Consider the following 21,465-nt stretch of genomic DNA (forward strand, 5'->3'; position numbering starts at 1 on the left):
TCCAAACTATCATTGCCATTATCTACCTTTAAGAGCTCTCGTATTTTAGATTTGGTGTTTTGTGATGTTTGGGGCCTGCTCCTGTTACTTCTTCTGATGGACACAATTATTTCTTATTGTGTGTTGATCATTTTACTCGTTATATGTGGATATTTCCTCTAAAACAGAAATCTGATGTTTATGCCACTTTTAAGAACTTTCTTGCTATGGTTGAACGACAGTTTAACACCAAACTCAAATCTGTGCAAACAGATTGGGGTGGAGAATTCCGAAATCTCTCCAACTTTTTTCTCCACTTGGCATCATTCATCGTCGCTCATGTCCACACACAAGTGAGCAAAATGGTTTTGTGGAACGCCGCCATAGACATGTGGTGGAAACAGGGCTCACTTTACTCGCTCAATCTGGCGTGCCATCTCGTTTTTTGGCATTTTGCTTATGACACGGCTGTTTATCTAATCAATCGCATGCCGTCTCGTACTTCGTCAAATGTTTCTCCTCTTGAGCACGCTTTTTCTCACAAACCAGATTTCTCCTTTTTACGTGTTTTTGGCTGTGTGTGTTATCCTCACCTTCGTCCATACAATAAACACAAAATGGATTTTCGGTCTCTTTCATGTGTTTTTCTTGGGTACAGTCCTACTCATCATGGTTACAGGTGCCTTGACCCACAAACTGATCGCATCTACATAGCCCGTCATGTTCGGTTTGATGAGCAACATTTTCCCTTCTTACAAACCTCACCCATACCACCTTCCCCTTCTCCTTCAAATCTGTATGTCTCTAGTTACCCTACACCCGTTCCATCACCTGATACTACTTTACCTATCACCATTCCATCTGATACACCCGTTACATCACCCGACTCTACCATACCTACTACCACTCCTACTGAAGACTCTCCGTCCAGTCCCTCTTCCTCCTCACCGAACCAGCCTACTGCTCCCATTAGCGAGCCGACTGCTACTGTGCACACCGATCAACCCCAAACTCGTGCACAACCAGCCAATCTTCGTCAGAATCCCAAACCACGGGTTCCCTTTAACCCTTACGCATATACTACCAACACCCACTCCTCTGATAGTGAGCCCACAACCTTTGCCAGTGCCAACAAATCCCCTCAATGGCGGGCTGCTATGGCCGAAGAATACGCAGCCCTAATGCGCAATGCCACATGGTCTCTTGTTCCACCTATTCCTAATGCAAATGTGGTTGACTGTAAATGGGTGTACAAACTTAAACGAGATCAAACAGGCAAAGTCACTCGTTACAAAGCACGACTTGTCGCAAAGGGGTTTAAGCAACAACAGGGCATTGACTATTTTGAAACATTTAGCCCCGTTGTGAAAGCTACTACTATTCGTACAGTTCTTTCTCTTGCCATTACAAAAAGATGGACACTTAGACAGTTGGATGTTCAAAATGCATTCTTGCATGGAGAACTCAATGAGACAGTGTACTTACGCCAGCCACCAGGGTTCATTGATTCAACGAAACCTGATCACCTCTGTTTACTTCACAAATCCTTATATGGGCTAAAGCAGGCACCCCGTGCATGGTTTCATCGGTTAACCAAGGCTTTGCATAACCTTGGGTTTCAAGGATCCAAAACCGACCCTTCACTCTTTATTTATTCCTCTAAAGGCACGCTTTTATATATGCTGGTATATGTTGATGATATCATTCTTACAGGTAACAATTCTATTGCCATTGATAAGATCATTAACAATCTTAGTCAAATTTTTGCCATTCAAGATTTGGGTTCGCTTTCATATTTTTTGGGCATTGAGGTAGTTCGAAAGAACTCGGACGTGATTTTATCTCAAAAAAAATATATCCTGGATCTACTTCAACGGGCAAATCTCTCACATGCAAAACCGGTACCATCTCCGATTACTACAACTGCAAATTTATATCTTGGAGACAGTCCCTTGTTTGACAATCCGGTTCAATATCGCCAAGTTGTTGGTGCCCTTCAATATGTCACCTTATCACGTCCAGACATTACCTATGCTGTAAATAAAGTTTGTCAGTTCATGCATTCACCGACTGAAAATCAATGGTCCGCTGTGAAAAGAATTCTACGATATCTTCATGGGACATCTGATTATGGGCTTCTCATCAAACATGACTCGGGGTCTCTTCTTCATGCCTATACTGACGCCTATGCCTCATCTTTGCGTGCTTTCTCGAATGCAGACTGGGCTGGTAGTCTCGATGACCGTCGATCCACCGGGGGATATGCCATTTCTCTTGGAAACAATCTTATCTCGTGGTCAGCTCGAAAACAACGAACTGTATCTCAGTCATCAACGGAATCCGAGTACAAAGCTCTAGCTGACACTGTTGCTGAACTCACGTGGGTTGAAGCTCTTCTTAGAGAGCTAAAGGTTCCAATGGCATCAGTCCCGATTTTATGGTGTGACAACTTGGGTGCCACATACTTATCAGCTAATCCTGTCTTTCATGCCCGTACAAAACATGTTGAGGTTGATTTCCACTTTGTCAGAGAAAAAGTTGCTAGAGGGAAACTCTCTGTTCAGTTTATTTCCACTCATGATCAGATTGCAGACATTTTTACAAAGCCTTTATCTTCTCAACGATTTGCTGATTTACAGTCCAAGCTGCAGGTCGTTACCCGGCCTTAGCTTGCGGGGGAATATTAAACAGTTTGTAATATAGCTAAGTAGTAGAAGGGTACAAAGTGTAAATATCTACTCTATATATATTGTAATCGTATTCTCATATTATAATAATGCACACAATATTACAATCTGATTATCTGTAGAACAATATTTTAGATGCTATAATCGGTAGTTGATAGATTCAGTTGTGCTTTACATTTATGATTTATCTAGACAAACAGTTAGCTTATCACCATGCAGCTCAAATCTGTACACAGCTGATAAACATCACATCACAACACAACACAACACAACACAACACAACACTACACTACACTGGCCTAATCAATTTCAGAAATGTATACATTTTAGTACATAGTAAACCGCACCTCTATACTTGTAATTATTACAACTTTACACCTTTAATCAACACAACATCGCCATAAAACCACTACATGGTAAATTAATTTCCAATATCTTGGAGTTATTCAACACAATGCATCATACCAATCAAAGTATCTTTTCATGCATCAATCATATCATATCTCTAATCAAGGCATGATGCACTTGCTTGGTAGTTGATATGAAATTCCACTGATATCTGCCTTTTTATTTTTTAACATGTTTTGGAGTTCAACTGTAACCTGACATACATTTTCATATTTATTCACATGCATTAATCATAATAACTGTATAATCAATCAAAGTAAAGTCATATTCATACCCTAGTTTCATGGTTTCTGTTGGCAAGTAGTTCTTCTGTGGCTGTGGTTGGCTTAGCTGGAGACTTATGTGTGCATGTAACTCATTATTATTGCAATGCAACTGATAAGCCTGAGAGGTGAAGATCATCTATATATCTTCAGTGGGGTAATAATAATGCAATTATTAATTATAAGTGGAAAGATTGTCTAGATCAGTACCTTCTCCTTCAGTTCTGCATGTTCTTGAATCAGGAGGTTTAGTTTCTTGTGCAATTCTTTATTTTCATGAGCAACAAGACTCCCCTAAAACAATATCAATCAGAAGTCAGAACCTGTTTCATGCATAATCTAAGGAAATTAAGAATCATTGTTTGTTTTTACTATACACCTTGTGGTGTAATTCTTTTACTTCATTTGTTAAACCTTGTTCCTGTAGCAAGAAATAAATGTTGTTAGCATTCATTTTACTATACACACAGTGATACTTATGTTTGATTATGAAATAAAATTCTCCATTTTAGCAACAATTGAATTGATGTTTTTGTGTGGATAACAATAACATGAGAATCCCTACCTTCTTTATTCTGACACCTTTTAGACTCGTTTCCAGCTGAGTTTCCAGATTCTGGAGCTCATTGACATTCAAACCAAAAAGTTCTTCTCCCAACAGCTGCCTGCAAGAATGGTGTCATTGGATAAGAAATATTAGCAAATTTCAAGATTTATCATATGATTTTATATTGTTTTAGGAACACAAAAGAAAGATTAGGAACTTTTTTTAACCTGTGGCTTTGTTGCAAATATTGAAGTTGTTGCCTCAGTTGAACTGCTTCTCCTTGCCAAAACTATTGAATGAGAAAAAGAAATGCTCAAGTATAATAATATATATGAACAATCATCTCTATGTAACAGTGCATGAAAAGTGAATATATCTTCTTTAGTTTATGAATGCATGTAATATAAAGGCTATTTATCTGCTTGTCACAAAATTGGATACATGTGTTTTGGATAAAGATTCAAAATATAACTGCATGTATTAAAATAGGTCTTATTAGTGGCGAGCTAGTTGGGTAGTGTGGTAGATCAACGGGTCAAGGGGTGTGTCTCTTGATGTTTCAACTTTGACAATTCTTATTTTTTATTTTTTGCATTATAAAAAGTTTGCTTGTCTTTTATTTTTTGATTAAGTTTAGTGAAATAAACACATAAGACTTGTATTTAGCTCCCCCGTTTTCAATTTTCATGGTGCAAATTCTTCATCTCAACTTTCAGAGGCCAAAATTATCATATTGTAGTCTCAAAATGAAAACTTTTATTAAGTTTTAAGAATTATGGGGCTTAATGAATGATGGATATATTAAAACCAAAGGAAATGAGGTCAGGGAGCTGATGCTCAGTTGAAGGACAATCAAAAGAAGGACACAAAAGGAATTTTCTTCATCCAACAAACAATGAACGATGAAAATTTTCCACAACATGATCTTGACACACTATCTATGAAAGGTAAGGAACAATTGCTAGTGTCTCTATATAGGGTGTTTACAATAGTGTTGTAGATCAATGACTATGTTTATGTCTCTTAATGTTTAAACCCAGGCAGCTTTTCTTTCTTCCTTCTTTCTTCTTTTTTCTTTTTATATAAATTTCTTTTTGTGGTGAGAGTTTTTTAATTGCATTGGATTTCAAGTACCATGTTTAGTTTTCTAAATCTTTCAAGTATGCAAACCACTTATGAGTATCTGATCCTTTTATTTTTAGGCACAATCACCGAAGGTGAGCTGTTCTGGTGTTAAAACTGAACTATTTAGTGCTGAATGATTCCAAACTCTTAATTGATAAGACTTAAGAGGATGTAGGACTCTTTCAGCGTTCAGAGGCTGTATCAAACATGCTGAATGATGACCGGTTCAGAGGTGACCTCTCAGATCAAACAACCCCTAAGGTCAATAATCAATTTTCTCCCCAAAGTGAATATTGATAGTGAGGTCCTTTTGCCCTACCATAACTTCCATGATGCATATATCCAAAACGCGATTAAATTGGAGTTTAATCTTTACCATTTTTGTGTGTAGGCTCTCCTGTACCCTGTAAAGTTTACACCAAAAGTTCCTTCATCTGTTATTTGGTATTTGGTATTTGTTTCTACAAAACAAACGAACTATCTTTCAATGGGATTGTTCTGAGCCTCGAAAGTTGAACAGCACTCTAACATCTGCTTAGCCTTAACTGTCTGTTCCTCTTCAATTTCTGCAAATGTAAACATAAAGGTATCAGCTTAGCTTTAACTGCTGCAAACTCAAACTGTGATCAACAAAATAGTAGCCTTTCAGCTTCTCTTCTTTTGCTTTTCAAAACCCACCAATCCATCCTTCCATAATTTTACCTAAACAATCTTACTGAAAATCATGAAGGCCAATATAAGAGGGCATGATGATCTACTCCTTGATTTTCCAGATTTTCAACTCACAGCATTTAAGTGGCCTTCCAACATATAAGATCTTAATCTTACCACTCCAGTGATGTATATTGCCACTTCATCCACCTTTCTGTCTAGATTCATGAGCCCTCCAGATGGAATTGCATCTTATGCCATACTTTAAGCTCATAACTAGTAGCTTCATTAGTGAACTTGAACCCTAATGGGTGATCCAGTTTGGACCACAATCTGTTTATTATACTTATACAGAGCATTGTGATGTCAGCATGGTCCTCAATAATTGTTAATAGGTTGCAGTTGTTGTTTATGTTCAGGGTATTACTTGTTTTGTTCTTATTAATGTTTTGATCCAAGATAACAAATGTAGTCAGTTTGTTCTTAGCATTTCACTAACACTGAACAAAATGTTTGCTATTAATAACTCAATTACTCAGCCCATGAGATGTATCCTTTAATTGCTAAAATAAAAAAATAAAAAACCATTATTTAAATGGCCATAAGTACGGTGAGAACAAGTAATCTTTCAACAAAATTTTGGGCATATGGTATTGCAGCAAGTGTGTATATTTTGAACATAGTTGAACACCTTCAAAAGGTAGAACGCCACAGGTAAGTAGGCTAAAAGTTTTCATGGGCATTGCTTATAGTATTGTACTTTCAAACTATTCCTAAATTATTATGGAATTGTAATTAAAAGATCTCCTCATTGTTGTAGTAGGCTACAGTTGTATCGATCGATTACATGTTGTTTTGCTACATGACACAAAGGATACGTGGCTAACCATTCTAAAATTGACTGGATAGAATTATATTGACAGAGCAAAAAGAGATAAAGACGAAGAGACCCAAGATTCTACCATTGTTTGATTGTTCAAGTTTAGCATTATCAATATTTTGGATGTCGTCAAGGATTACCTATAATCGATAATCGGTTCTCATCTAAACTCAGAATTGAAATCCCTAGTAAAGCAACAAATAAATTTCCTGCATTTTCGGTTGATTTTCTTGCAAGAATAGTGAGAACAAAAACAGACAACTGACCCGTGAGTATGCAACTAAACTATCAAAGAATCAGAGGAATTTCTGGCACCAAAAGAGAAAACTGGGTCGAAGCAATTATGGAATTTTTGGCACAAATATAGGAAAACTCAGTAGAAGCAACTAAGGGAAGGGGATCGGAGGATCTGTCATCTAATAAAATCATCTGAGCGCTCAGGTACATAACACAAATAGAGTACATTCAAAGCAATTGTGCAACTGCAAGGGCTGTTCTTAATAAAAATAAAAAAATTGGAGGAATTTGTTTTAATCAATCAAATATAACTTTTTCTAATTACTTAATATTTATACTATTATTTTTACTTTTATTTCATATAATTTTTAAATTAAAAATAATCATAAAGAAAATTATTACAAAGTTTACTTATACAATTATTATAGAACTAACATCATTTATTATACATAAATTATTATGATAATTTATTTTTATGTTGTTGACAGGAAATAGTGTTTATATATCTTTTTATTTACTTTTTTTTTTTCAAAACGTTTTTTTTCAAAGTTTATTTTAAACCATGTATGACGTTCTAAATTTTTTACTTATGATTTTTTACACTTAATATATTTTTTGCAATTTTTTTACAAAACATAAAAAAGTTAAAAGTATTCATAAGTCGTAAAAAAGCTTTACAAAAAAAAAGGAAAAAAAAAAAGAAAAAACATTTCTAAGTTGTAGAGTATAGTTAGGGATTCAGATGATCCGGTTTTTTAAAAGTCGGTTTCAGATAAACAAATATATATTTTTTTTTACAAAATGAACAAAACGTTAAAAAGTTAAAAACATTCATAACTTATAAAAAAACTTTACAAAAAACATTCATAATTTGTAAACAAAAAAGTCACATATTCTAATGATCTAGTTTTTTAAAAGTCGGTTTCGGATAAACGAACAAATTCCTAAAAAATTAAGATTAAATAATGTAAATTAACAAAACGTTAATAAGTAAAATAATAATAATAATAAAAATAAACAAACAAAACGTCAGTGAAACATAAATAAAAATTAACGTTAAATATACATAAAACCTGGAAAAAAACACAATGTCTTCTAGATTAAAGAGATTTTGCTGATTTAGAGAACATGAACGATTAAACATGATGTGGAAACTTTGGGTTTTATTTTGTTATGTTATTTTTTTGTCACATTTTATATTAGTTTACAGATGATATCTTATGCAACCGAGATACTCTTACATTGGACAAGGTTTATGTACATTGTGTTCTAAAGAGAAATTAAAACAAAGCCTCAATTATGGAGATCCAAAAGCCCAAAGACCTTAATATAAAGGGAATACCTAATGATAGGGGTTCCAAGAAATCAATCATGGTAGATCAAAGTCTAAGGTAAAAAGAAACTATTGAAACTATTGTCACAATAATGGACATAAAATTAATAAGTTTTATAAACTGCAAAACAAGAACAAAGCCATTGCTAAGGGTAAATACGCTAGTGACTCAAGTGAAGCCAGTGGATTCGAAGGTGGTGATAGTTAGCTTCTAGCCATTCTAAGTAAAGGTACAAGTTCTTCATCAGAAGGGATTCTTGATTTTAGATTTATCCACCATATATGTCCTAATACATAGTGGTTCCCCACATATAAGCCTTATTTTGGCTTCATTCTTTTTTGGAGATGGTGTGGCTTGCAACATTGAAGATGTTGGAAATATTCATATCAAGATGTGTGATGGTATTGCTTGTACTCTTGAGAATGTATAGCATGTCCCAAAGTTGAAAAGAAAATTAATATCCTATTTATAACAATTGAAAGGGTTATAAGTATGTCAACAAAAAGAAACTTAATGTCTTATTTCTCTTAATAGAAAGGGATACAAGTACGTCGCTAAAAGTGGATCAATTACAGTTAGAAAATGATTCCTTGCAATTATGAAGGGTACCCGGAAAGTAGCCAAATTTTTAATTATCTTTTTTGATTTGTCTACTATTATTGGTGATGCCAATGGTGCATCATTTCATATTCGATTTGAGTGTTGATTACTCTTTCAAATAAAGGTGGAGGAAGTCAAGGAGGATAATGATGTTATTTCATGTACACTACTTGTTAATTATCTAAGACATATGTATTATTCGATTCAAGTGTTCATTACTCATTTTTATCTCAAGAATTTCATAAAATTTTCATCATGGCCACTGTAGCTTTAGATGATGCTTATGTAATACAAAACACAAATAGAGAGTTAGCAACTGCACTAAATATACAAAGGTTGTACTTTAGAAATTGATGGAAAAATATTTTATACTAGTTTACACCCATGAGGATTATGAGGATTATGGGAATTATGGGGTTTGATGTAGTTATGGGAATGGGCGGCTTGGATCCAATCAATCTATCATATTATGTGGTTTGTGCCAAAAAGCAAAGAAATATGCAAGTTCTAATCACGACGATCAAGGCTAATAAGTGGCTTATAAAATGGTGTACTTAATGTATAGCTTATGACTTGGATAGTCTAAAAGAAAAGAACAAAATGTAAGGTAGTTTGATATTTCCTAATAACTTGACACCTTTTCCACCTAAAAGGCAAGTGGAATTCCATATTAATCTCTTTCCAAGAGCTAAATCGATTACTTGAGCTCCTTACCAATTTGATCCTATAAAAATACATGATTTAATGTCTCAATTACAAGAACTTCTAGATAATAAATTTAATAGGCCTAGTTATTCACCTTGGGAAGCACTTGTATTGTTGTAAAAAAGAAGGATGGTTTTAGGTGTGCGTACATAGACTATTAGGAATTTAATAAAGTGACTATCAAGAATTGATACACTTTACTGAGGATAGATGATCTATTTGGGTAACTTTATAGAACAGAGAAACTTTCAAAGATTAATTTATGTTCGGTTTATCATCAAGTGTGAGTGAAAGAAAGTGATGTTGAAAAGTTGGCATTTAGAACTTTTTATAGTCATTATGAGTTTCATGTGATGCCTTTTGGTCTCACTAAAACATCATTGTTTTTATGGACTTGATGAATTATGTGTGCATGTCGTTTATTAATAAACCAGTTATTATATTCATAGAGGACATATTTATATATCCCAAAAGTGAAAAAGAGAATGAACAACATTTGAAGGAAGTTTTACAAGTCGTGAAAGAAGAGTAACTCTATGCTAAATTTTCAAAGTGTAAATTTTTTATGTGTGAATTTCAATTCTTAGGACATGTAATCTCTTGTGAAAGAATCACGGTGGACATGTTAAAGATAAAGGTGGTGTTGAAATGGGAGCCTCCTAAGACTCTAACTTAAGTGAAAAGTTTTCTTGCTTTGGTCGACTACAATAAAAGATTTACTCAATATTTCTCTCACATTGTTGTGCCACTTACTTCCTTGACCAATAAAGGAGCGATTTTGTTAGGATAAGAAACAAAAAAGCATTTGTTACCTTAAAATTAAATTTTCCTTTCTTGAAGGAATGAAAGAGTTTGTTTTGTATAGTGATGCATCAAACAAAGGCCTTGGATGCGTTCTTATACAAATAGGAAGGTAATTTTCTATACTTCTAGGCAATTGACAAATGCATCAACAGAAAACAAGACTCATGATTTAGAGCATGTGACTATTGTGTTTGCTTTGAAAATAGGAAGGCGCTACCTTTATAGGATAAATGAAAGATCTACATAGATATCAAAATCTTAAAAAATATGTTTACACAAAAAGGCTTGAAATATGAGGAAAAGGATATGGACTGAACTTATTAGCTATTATGATTGTGAGATAATTTATCATGCTGGAAAAGCTAATATGGTGGTTGATGTTTTAAGATAAAAAAAATGCATAAAATCTAATTAAAGGAAGGTTAATGCAAATTAAATTAGTTTCAAGTCTCACTTAAAGGCTTAAGAATGCAAAAATTAGTTCATTAAAAAATGAAGAGGTGAAGAAAGCAAAATTAGGAAGAAATTTTGGATTTGGTGAAAATAGTCAAAGGTTGAAAATACTCATGGATCGAATTTAAGTTGCTAAGTTTGGGGCAATAATATGTTGATAATTGAAGACTCCCACCAATCAAATTACTATATTCACCCTGCCATTACAAAAACTTATAGAGATTTGATAAGAAGATATTGGTGGTCAAGTCTGAAACCAAAGTTTCAAAGTACATTGTTACTTGTGCAACTTATGCACATGTTAAGGTCTTGTGTGACTGCTAATGCTGGCAAGTGAGACGACATTTACCCTTGGTATAATTTCGTTACAAAAATGGCTACCATTATACATTGATATGCCACCCTATGAAATTTTTTATAAAAGAAGGTGTAGAACCTCATTGTGTTGGATTAAAGTTAGAGAAAAGAACCTAATATGATTGGAAGTAGTTAAAGCGAAAATGAGAAAATAAATACAATCTAAATAAACATGACGATATCCAAGATAGATAAAGAAACTTCGCAACCTTGAAAAGAAAACCATTCAATTTAAAGATTAGTGACCTTGAAATGTTGAAAGTGTCACCTTGAATATAAGAGATGATGTTTGGAAAAAATGGATAAACTAAGTCCTAGGTATATTGGACTATTTAAATTGTCAGAATCAATACAATCTCAAGAAACCAAGCTTGATTTCCCTTTGAAACTTAAAGGAATACACGATACATTTCATGTATGTTGTTTAAAGAAGTCTTTAGGGAAAGATGATAAGATTATTCCTTTGACCACTTTAAAGGTTAAAGATCCAAATAAGATAACTGAAGAACCAAAAATCATCCCATAGACCAAGAAAAAGAAGTTAAGAAACAAGTAAATTGAACTTGTGTTGGTAAAATGGAAGCATGGAGCCATGGACATGGACCAAATCATTCTTGAGAGACAAATAAAGATATAAAGAAGAGACCCCCTCCCCCTCCCCCCCCCCCCTCAACTTTGTGGAAAAAGATTTGATTCCAATGAAGAGATAATAGTACGAGATGATTATTTGTAACCTCATAAAAAACTTATTTAGTGATAAGTATAACTTATATGGATAACTGTTGAAATTTATGAAGTATTATGGAAAGTTATGAACTTAAAAGTAAGATGTTATTATAAGGAATTATTAAATGATATCATTTGATACTCTTTATGTTGAGTCTTGATGAGTATCATAATTTTACATGTTATATAATTCTTTATATTAGGTTTTTTGCAATAAGATACGTATTTATGTAAGAATTACAATACACCAAAAGTACATTGATATTTCTCAAATTAAGGGACAAAAAACATATTTTAGGATGTTTTATGGTTTAAATAATGAAGTAAGATATGAACATCACTTGTAAACACCACATAAGTAATATGGTAACTTCATAATGCTTAGAATATCCTGAATGTAATAGTGCATTTCCTAAAAGTGACATGAATATGAAATTATATAAAATTCTAAGTGTTTTGTACATACGCTACATTGTATAAGCACCTAATGCCATCAATAATGAGACATTTGGATTTTGTAAAGTTTTTAAATCATGTATAGGAAGTGTATGCACACAAAATGGGAACTTTTGGTCAAAGGATTAAAAAAGTTGCCAAAAATGAAAACCCTACTACAGTTTGTACATACAAGAGTGTCCTAGTGCGAGGATCGAAAAACCTAAAATATTAGAAATATGTGTATGCTTTATTTTGCACGACCTAGGTAACCATAATAGAAAACATTGCATGGTTCAAGTTAGATATTATCCACTGAATTTTCTTGACCATCATATTTTAAGAAGGGAAAGATCTATTATTATCCATAATTTCTATAAACAATGTAATATAGATTTTTGGTGTAATTAGTGTGTGTAAAGCTTAAAGAATGTGAAATAAATTGTGTTTGACAAAAAATAAAATCAATAATCAAGCATTGGATCAAGGTATGGTATCATAATATAACTTCTATTTAGGAAAATAAGGTTATTTATGAGTAGTTGATGATTTCTAAATGTAGAAAGTTTGCTTACATGATAAAATTTCAAGTAGACATAAAAACAAGTTGTATAGACATCATTACTTATTATAAAAACATAATTTAAGCATTGATTTTGACAGTTAGCATATGTTAAGGTAATACTCATTTGAGCATCTTTTAATAGATAAATTCATGGTTAAAATATACAAAATAATAATAATAATAATAATAATAATAATAATAATAATAATAAATTGATCTAGTTTTGATATAAAGTTTTTCAATATAGACACGATGATGAGTATGTAATGTTATTAAAAGTTCAAGTGTTTGACTAAAGCTTGAAAATTGGACAATTATGCTAAAAGGTGAGAATCAATGCTTTAAAAAGATTGTATATATCATGTTAAATGAAAGAGCATATTGATACAAGAGAAATGAAGGTAAGACACGATCCATAAGTGTCATAAGAAAGAGATAATGATATGAAATTGATTAAATTGAAATCAGTATGTTATTTTAACACTTGATTTCCTCAGGTAAAATTTCTTTCTATTTTAATAAGTCCTTGAGTTTGTGAAGTTGGCTCCTACGCGGGGCGTAGAATAGTCTCCTATGAAGCACGTAGGGGGGAATTTTAATGTGGGGATTAAATGATCTACACCCTGCGTAGATCAAGCTATGTAGCGCGTAGTGACCCAAAACCAAACCCTAATTTCGGGGTTTTGAGCCCTATTTAAAGGCTCTAATATCCTTGAGGTCTTTCCATCATTAGCCTCCATCCTCCCAAACATTTCCTTTGAAACCCTAATCCCCTTTTGGTGCATTTGTGAGCTTAAGAGTGTTTTTGTGTGCTTTTTGAAGAAAAAAGAAGGTGGTAGAGTTGCATAGAAGCTTGAACCAACATTGGATCTAGAAGTTCCTTTCCCTCATCCATCTACAGGAGGTATAAAATATCCACCTTGATGAGTTTTTATGATAGATCTAGCTTAGCTTTAGGTTTTCATGCTTTTTGTCCCCATAACCATGGTATATATGAGTAAGAGCTGCTCCAGACCATTGAAGAGTCATTTCTAGAAATTCTTAGTGTTGATAAGCCATAAAGGTGAGAGCTTGGTCACTCTCATCCATCCATGCATATGTTTTTGAGATTTGAATGACCTTTTGGACTTAGATTGTGAGTTTGTGCCCTTGGTATGCATGCAAATGGATAAATCCAGACACTTTATCCATTAGACGTTCATCTAGTGAAAATATGGAAGTTTGGTGGTTTAACCTTATGTATTAAGAGCTTAATAATCAAGTTGGGATTTAGCTCAATACATGGGATGTAATTCTGCGTAGCCTCATTTTCCCCCGATATTGCCCCCTTGGGCTCTACACAGGGCATAGAGCTCTTACGCATGGCATAATTTGGTTGAATGTTGACTTTTGATTTTTTTTTACTGTTGACCGTGACTTTGAACAAGTTTGACTTTAGGTCATTTGGGGTATTTTGAGTAGTAGATTGAGAGTTGGTCCTTATTTGTTATATAGGTAACTTGTAGAGCCGATATTTGGAGCAATGATCAGTTCAACTATCTTTTGGGCTTTGAGGTGAGTTTTCCTCACTGTACTCATGGGTCGAAGGCATAAATACCAGCCAACTAGGCTGTGTTATGTTACCTGGTATATAGGATGATTCTATGCTATAATGATTTATTAGATTGGTAGATCTATATGATTATCTGTATTTGTTGGTTATATGTTATCTATTGCATATGTCGACATAGTGCGGGTGGGTTGAGGCGGTACTACTTTGTGTTGTAAACCAACAAACCCGAGGCAATCTAGTCGGGAGATTGTGGGCTAGAGGGGCAATCCATTCGAGAGACTGTGGACCAGGGGCAATCAAGTCGGGAGATTATAGGCCACGGGTAATCCATTGGGAGACTGTGGACCCAGCATGTAGGTTTGTATATGTTCTGTTTTGTGGGGTATTTTGGGGGAACTCACTAAGTTTTGGCTTACAATTTGATTTCATGGTTTCAGGTACATCAGATGATCGGGGCAAGGAGAATACATGATTGTACACATCATCCTTAGATATTATATTGAGAGATGTTTTCGGTTACTCTGATTTGATGACTATGTTTTTGGAAATAATGTTTTGTATAACTTATGGATTGTAAATTGGTTTTGAAAAAAAAATTATTATGATTTTTGGGATGTTACAAGTTGGTATCAGAGCCCCGATTTAAGAGAATATGATGAACACTTGTGGGATTCCAGACTCAAACTAAGGATCTGCAAAATATTTTTCAAAATTAACTCTAAAAAGACCGTCATAAAGGATGCGATGTGTACAATCCGCCGCTGCAAAGGACCGTATTCCCCAAGATGCCCACACTTGTTTTGTGTATTGATGATATGATAGAATTGCATGCTAGTATGTAGGCTAGGGATCTTCAGGAATAGTGTGATCGAATTTCCTGATGTATGATGCCTGATAGCCTAGGAGAATTTCTTGATATGTTGTGTGGAACTGACATTATTACTATGGTTGCTTAGTGTGTGCATCATTTTTGTACATATCTAAGATTTTATAGCCTGAGAATGTTTGATTTAGCCTTATTTCTTGTTCCTTGTTTGTTTGTGGGCTTAGGGTAGAATCAAGTATTCGACTGTCTATTGAATCTAGTGTTATGTATGATTAGCATACATGAGCAACTGCAGGGTTATTAGAAGTTTCATGAGTGAGGATCGTTTGTAGTAGGCCAACTTGGGGAATAATTAGCCATTCTCAAGAGAGTGAGTATAGGATGTATGTGTATCCTAGTTATTGGGATTTGTGGTTGGGTGGTCCATGACGATCCTCTGAGACATATATGGGTAGGTGTGGAAGGTAGTATAGGCCCATACTACTGGAAGCACAGGACCCGTACGTGTATCAAGGAATTCACAAAACCTGACGATTTAGTTATCATGTAAAGATGTAATAGTATTAATTGTGGCTTTACTGATGTATTCCAGTTTGTTTTTCAGTATGGTGATCACCAGAGGTTCTGGATCAGGAGTTTCCTACCCGGATGGGCCATGATTGACTAATGATGAGATTCATGAGATGATCACCACCCAGGTGACCATGGATGTCAAGGAGGTAATCCCGAAGGTATTATGGTCTCTTAAGACCGTCATGATCTAGATGTTTGATGAGTGCTATGTTTTTGTCACTAAGGCTGCTGCTGCCACAGCCACTGTAGTTTTTGTTGCTGTGGGACTCCTAGGGAGAGCGATGATGCAATATCGGTACTTTAGCAACACGAAGCCCCTAGATTTCGATAGGTTCAAGGACCCGATCGTGGCCATGAGATGGATATCAGATGTGGAGGTATATTTCTTCACATGCTCATGCCCGGAAGACCAGAAGGTCAAGTTCACCTTGAACCTTCTTCGTCTGGGGGCGAAGGACTAGTGAAAGCTGGTGATAGGTGCTTATTCTCATGCGAAGAAAGTCGTAGTGACATGGGAGCAGTTTACTGATATGTTCTACGCCAAGTATGTTCCCTTGGTTGAGAGGGACAGGTTGGCTCAGGAGTATCTGTCGCTGAAATAGATGCTAGAGTCGGTGGCGGAAATCACCAAGATGTTTACCAAGAAAGCCCTTTTTTTTGCCCTGAGTATGTTGCTTCAGAGCAGGTTGAGATGTCCCGTTACTTGAGCATGCTCAAGACGGAGATCAGGGAGTTTGTGTCGACTCAACAATATCATTCCCTCTCTAAGCTATAGTCTTTTTCTCGGAAGAGAGAAATTGAGATTTAGACCTAGACTAGAGAGAAGAGGCAAGCTCCAGGTCAGACTTAGCCGACAGTGAATCAGTTCAAGCCCGTCGATTCATGATCTGGAGTTTAGAGTGACCGTACTTGTGGCAAGTACGGGAAGGCTTGTGAGAGTGTTTTTCAATCAGAGACAGCATGCCGGAATTGCATCAGGGAGGGGCATCTTGCGAGGGACTGTCGCCAGCAGGTTCCTCCGCCAAGCACCAGGATTTGTTACCACTGCGATCAGGTTAGCCATGTGAAGGACATCTGCCATTTCTTGCGGCGAAGCCGGTGCAGACACTTGCTCCGACCACTCTTCAGATCGCATATGGGCGCTAGGGGAGGGGATGAGGCCCCGAAGGCCAGGGGTCATGCTCACAGCAGAGGAGGCCAGGGCGCCGCCTGACATTGTTACTAGTATGTATTCATTTATTATTGGTTCAGTTATTTCTTGTATTCTTATGCTTGTATTTCTGATAAGTACATTCTTACTAAATTCCTTTCTTGCTCTTGTGCTTTTTGACTCAGGTGCAAGTCGGTCTTTTGTATCTCAGTCCTCCAGTAGGGATTTTGGCATGACCCTTGCGGAGTTGGAGTGTCTGTTGTGAGTATCCATCACCAACAAACATGGGATTTCTGCTTCGAGTGTTTTTTTGGATTGTACTTTAGAGATATTCGGGGTGAATTACGCGATTGACTTGATTCCCATCCGTATTTGGAGCCATGATCGACTGTGAGAGACAGCTAGTGGTAGTTCGAAGCCCAAATGGGGGAGAACTGACTATTTATGGCGAGGGTACCAGGGTTGGTTCAGCCTTTTATTCAGCTTCTAGGGCTCGATAGTATCTTTAACATGGGTGTTTGGGTTATCTCGCTTGCGTGGTCGATACTCGAGATGAGAGGATAGTTTTGGTTTTAGATGTGGCACTATTCAGAGAGTTTCTAGATGTATTTCCGGAGGATTTACCCGGTGTTACTCCCGTGAGGCAGGTGGAGTTTAGGATGGATCTGATTCCTGGTGCAGCACTGATTGCTAAGGCACCGTATCGCCTCGCACCACCAGAGATGCAGGAGTTGTACTCTTATCTTCAAGAGTTGTTTGGCAAGCAGTTTAGCCGACCGAGCAGTTCACCATAGGGTGCACCGATTATGTTTGTGAAGAAGAAGGATGGGTCTCATGGTATGTGCATAGATTACCAGGAGTTGAACAAATTAATAGTGAAGAATCGTTACCTACTCCCTAGGATTGATGATCTTTCGATCAGTTTCAGGTTGCATCTTGGTTCTCCAAGATTGATCTGAGGGCAGGTTACCACCAGATGCGATTCAGGGGGAGGACGTGGAGAAGACATCGTTTTGAACTCATTATGGCCATTACGAGTTCATGGTGATGTCGTTTTGGCTCACCAACGCACCGACAACATTCATGGATTTGATGAACCGGGTGTGCAGAACGATGCTCGACCGGTCGGTTATTGATTTCATTGATGATATTATGGTCTACTCCAAGACCAGGGAACAACATGTGGATCATCTTTGGAAGCTACTTGGAGTACTAAGACAAGAGAAGATATATACCAAGTTCTCAAAGTGTGATTTATGGTTACGAGACGTCCAGTTCTTGGGACACCTCGTCAATTAGAACAGTATTATGGTCGATCCAACCAAGATTGAGGCAGTGATGCAGTGGGAGGTCCTGAAGTCCCCATATGAGATTATGAGTTTTTTGGGGTTATCCGGTTACTATTAGAGATTTATTCAAGACGTCTCCATGATTGTTGTTCCTCTGACCCGCCTGACAAAGAATAATGTAGATTTCTGTTGGGGGCCTGAGCAGGAGGATGCATTTAAGTCCTTAGGAGGAAGTTATGTGTTATTGACCTTCCCTGAGGGTGTTGAGGATTTTATAGTATTTTGTGATGCGTCAATCACAGGTTTAGGGGCGGTATTTATGCAGCGGGGTAGGGTTATAGTCCATGCACCCAGACAGTTGAAGCCTCATGAGGCTAGGTATCTAACACATGATTTGGAGTTGGGGACTGTGGTTTTTGTCCTCAACATTTGGCTACAATATCTCTATGGTTTCCCATGTACCATCTATACGGATCACAAGAGTATGAGATACCTCATGGATCAGCCGAATCTGAACATGAGATAGCGCAGGTGGCTTCATGTGGTCAAGGATTATAATTGCGAGATTCTTTATCATCCAGGGAAGGCCAATGTGGTCGTCGACGCCTTGAGCCGCAAGGCGGCTAGTACTCCTGTTCGAGGCCATTATTTGAGGATAACCATCGACTCTCCACTTTTGGATTTGATCAGAGCGGCTCAAGCTGAAGGAGTCAAGAGGGAAAATTGGAAGAAGGAGAGGATCAGAGGTCAGATTGACAGGTTTACCATTGAAAGTCGTGAGCTTTTGACCTAGTGCGGCCGGGTTTTGGTTCTATTTCTGGTGGAGTCCGATAAAAAATAATGGAGGAGGCACACAATTCTAGGTTCTCGATTCACCTTGGAGCTACAAAGATGTATCGGGACTTTAGACTTAGTTATTGGTGGTCATTCATAAAGCGGGAGATAGCATGGTATGTGGAGAGATGCTTGACTTGTCGGATGGTCAAGGGTGAGCACCAGAGGCCACACGACAAGTTGCAGCCCTTAAAGATTCCCATGTGGAAATAAAAACAAATTACCATGGATTTCATCACCAAGTTAACGAGGACGGCCAAGGGATTCGATGCTATTTTTGTAATTTTCGATCGTTTGACCAAGAGTGCCCATTCTCTTGCCATCCGAGAGAGTTCTCTAGCCGAGAAATTGGCCAATATGTATGCGCGTGAGATTGTATCTCGCCATGAGGTACTAGTTTCTATCGTATCTGATCGTGATGTACGGTTTACTTCACGGTTTTGGCAGAGATTCATTAAGAGTTGGGTACGAGACTGCATTTCAGTACGTCTTATCACCCTCAGACTGATGGCCAGAGTGAGCAGATCATTCAGAAACTCAAGGACATGTTGAGGTCTTGCGTCATCGATTTCGGTGGGAGTTGGGATTCCTACCTTCCCCTAGATGAGTTTTCTTATAACAACAACTATCACTCTAGTATTGGTGCACCACCATACAAGATTCTCTATGGGAGGAAGTGTCTTACACCAGTTTGTTGGGGAGAGGTCGGCCACAAGGTCATGGGGAGGACTGAGGTGGTTCTCCAGATGAAGAAGCTCATCTCGCAGATCAGGCAGAGATTGCAGACAACTCAGAGCCGACATAAGAGTTACGCTGACAAACGATGATCTAAGTTAGAGTTCCAGGTTGGAGATATGCTTTTATTGAAGGTATCACCCTGGAAGGGTGCCATGCGCTTCTGGAAGATGGACAAATTGGGCCCCCGATTTATCGGACCATTCCGATTAGTGGCCAGGGTAGGCAAGGTGGCATACCGATTAGATCTTCCTGAGGAGCTTAGTCAGATTCATAACACCTTCCATGTTTCTCAGCTCTGAAAGTGTGTGGTTAACATTCAAGTTGATGAGCGTCTGAATTATGTGGAGAGACTGATGGCTATTCTGGATAGGAAGATGAAGGCTTTACACAACAAGGTGATACCTTTGGTCAAGGTTCAGTGGTAGCATATGAAGGGTTATGAGTGGACCTAGGATCCCGAGTCAGATATGTATGAGCATTATCCGGATCTATTTACAGCCGAGGATTTCTAGGACGAAATCTAATTCAAGTGGGGGAGAGTTGTAACACTCGGTTTCCTCAGGAAAAATTTCTTTTTGCTTTAGTAAGTCCTTGAGTTTGTGAAGTTGGCTCCTACGTGGGGCATAGGATAGTCTCGTACGCAGAGCGTAGGAGGGAATCTTAATTTTGGGATTAAATGATCTATGCCTTGCGTAGATCAAGCTACGCAGTGAGTAGCGACCCAGAACCAAACCCTAATTTCGTGGTTTTGAGCCTTATTTAAAGGCTCTAATACCCTTGAGGCCTTTCCATCATCGGCCTCCATCCTCCCAAGTGTTTCCTTTGAAAAACTAATTCCCTTTTAGTGTATTTGTGAGCTTAAGAGTGCTTTTGTATTCTTTTTGAAGACAGAAGAAGGTGGTGGAGTTGCACAGAAGGTTGAACTAGCATTGGATCTTGAAGTTCCTTTCCCTCATCCATCTTCAGATAAACTCACCACATTGATGAGTTTTTATGATAGATCTAGCTTAGCTTTAGGTTTTCATGCTTTTTGTCCCCATAACCATGGTGTATATGAGTAAGAGCTACTCTAGACCATTAAAGAGTCATTTCCAGACATGTTTAGGGTTGTTAAGCCATACAGATGACAGCTTGGTCACTCTCATGCATCCATGCATGTGTTTTTGAGCTTTAAATGACCCTTTGGACTTAAATTATGAGTTTGTGCCCTTGGTATACATGCAAATGGATAAAGTTAGAGAATTTATCCATTAAGACGTTCATTTAGTGTAGATCTATAAGTTTGGTGGTTTAACCTTCTGTATTAAGAGCTTAATGATCAAGTTGGGATTTAGCTTAGTACACGGGGCGTAATTCTGGCTACACAATGTGTTGCCTCATTTTCCCCTGATCTTGCCCTCTTCGGTTCTACGCAGGGTGTAGAGTTGTTACACATGACGTAATTTGGCTGAATGTTGACTTTTGACTTTTTGACCATTGATTTTGCCCGTTGACTTTGACCGAGTTTGACTTTAGGTCATTTGGGGTATTTTAAGTAATAGATTGAGAATTGGTCCCTGTTTGTTGTATAGGTGACCTGTAGAGCCGGTATTTGAAGCAGTGATCATTTCAGCTATCTTTTAGGCTTTGAGGTGAGTTTTTCTCACTATACTCGTTGGTCGAAGGAACCAACACTGGCCCACTAGGTTGTGTTTTGTATCCTGGTATATAGGATGATGTTATGCTATAGTGATCTGTTAGATTGGTA

At 37.0% G+C, this 21,465-nt stretch overlaps 1 protein-coding gene across 1 annotated transcript in view; it reads right to left on the reverse strand.

Moving 5' to 3' along the window:
- Positions 1-2,940: 2,940 nt before the first annotated feature.
- Positions 2,941-21,465, reverse strand: part of LOC145115228 (MADS-box transcription factor 23-like) — a 30,056-nt gene continuing 11,531 nt past the window's right edge. Inside the window, exons 3-8 of the mRNA XM_079051475.1 lie at positions 4,112-4,173; positions 3,903-4,002; positions 3,717-3,758; positions 3,548-3,631; positions 3,349-3,476; positions 2,941-3,268 (exon numbers count right to left, since the gene is read on the reverse strand). Coding sequence (XP_078907601.1) covers positions 3,241-3,268; positions 3,349-3,476; positions 3,548-3,631; positions 3,717-3,758; positions 3,903-4,002; positions 4,112-4,173 — 444 coding nt within the window. The 3' untranslated portion in view covers positions 2,941-3,240. The remainder of the gene's footprint in view (positions 3,269-3,348; positions 3,477-3,547; positions 3,632-3,716; positions 3,759-3,902; positions 4,003-4,111; positions 4,174-21,465) is intronic.

The sequence above is a fragment of the Lactuca virosa genome, chromosome 5 (assembly GCF_052849685.1).
Source record: "Lactuca virosa cultivar CGN04683 chromosome 5, Lactuca_virosa_CGN04683_v6, whole genome shotgun sequence".
Lineage (NCBI taxonomy): Eukaryota > Viridiplantae > Streptophyta > Magnoliopsida > Asterales > Asteraceae > Lactuca > Lactuca virosa.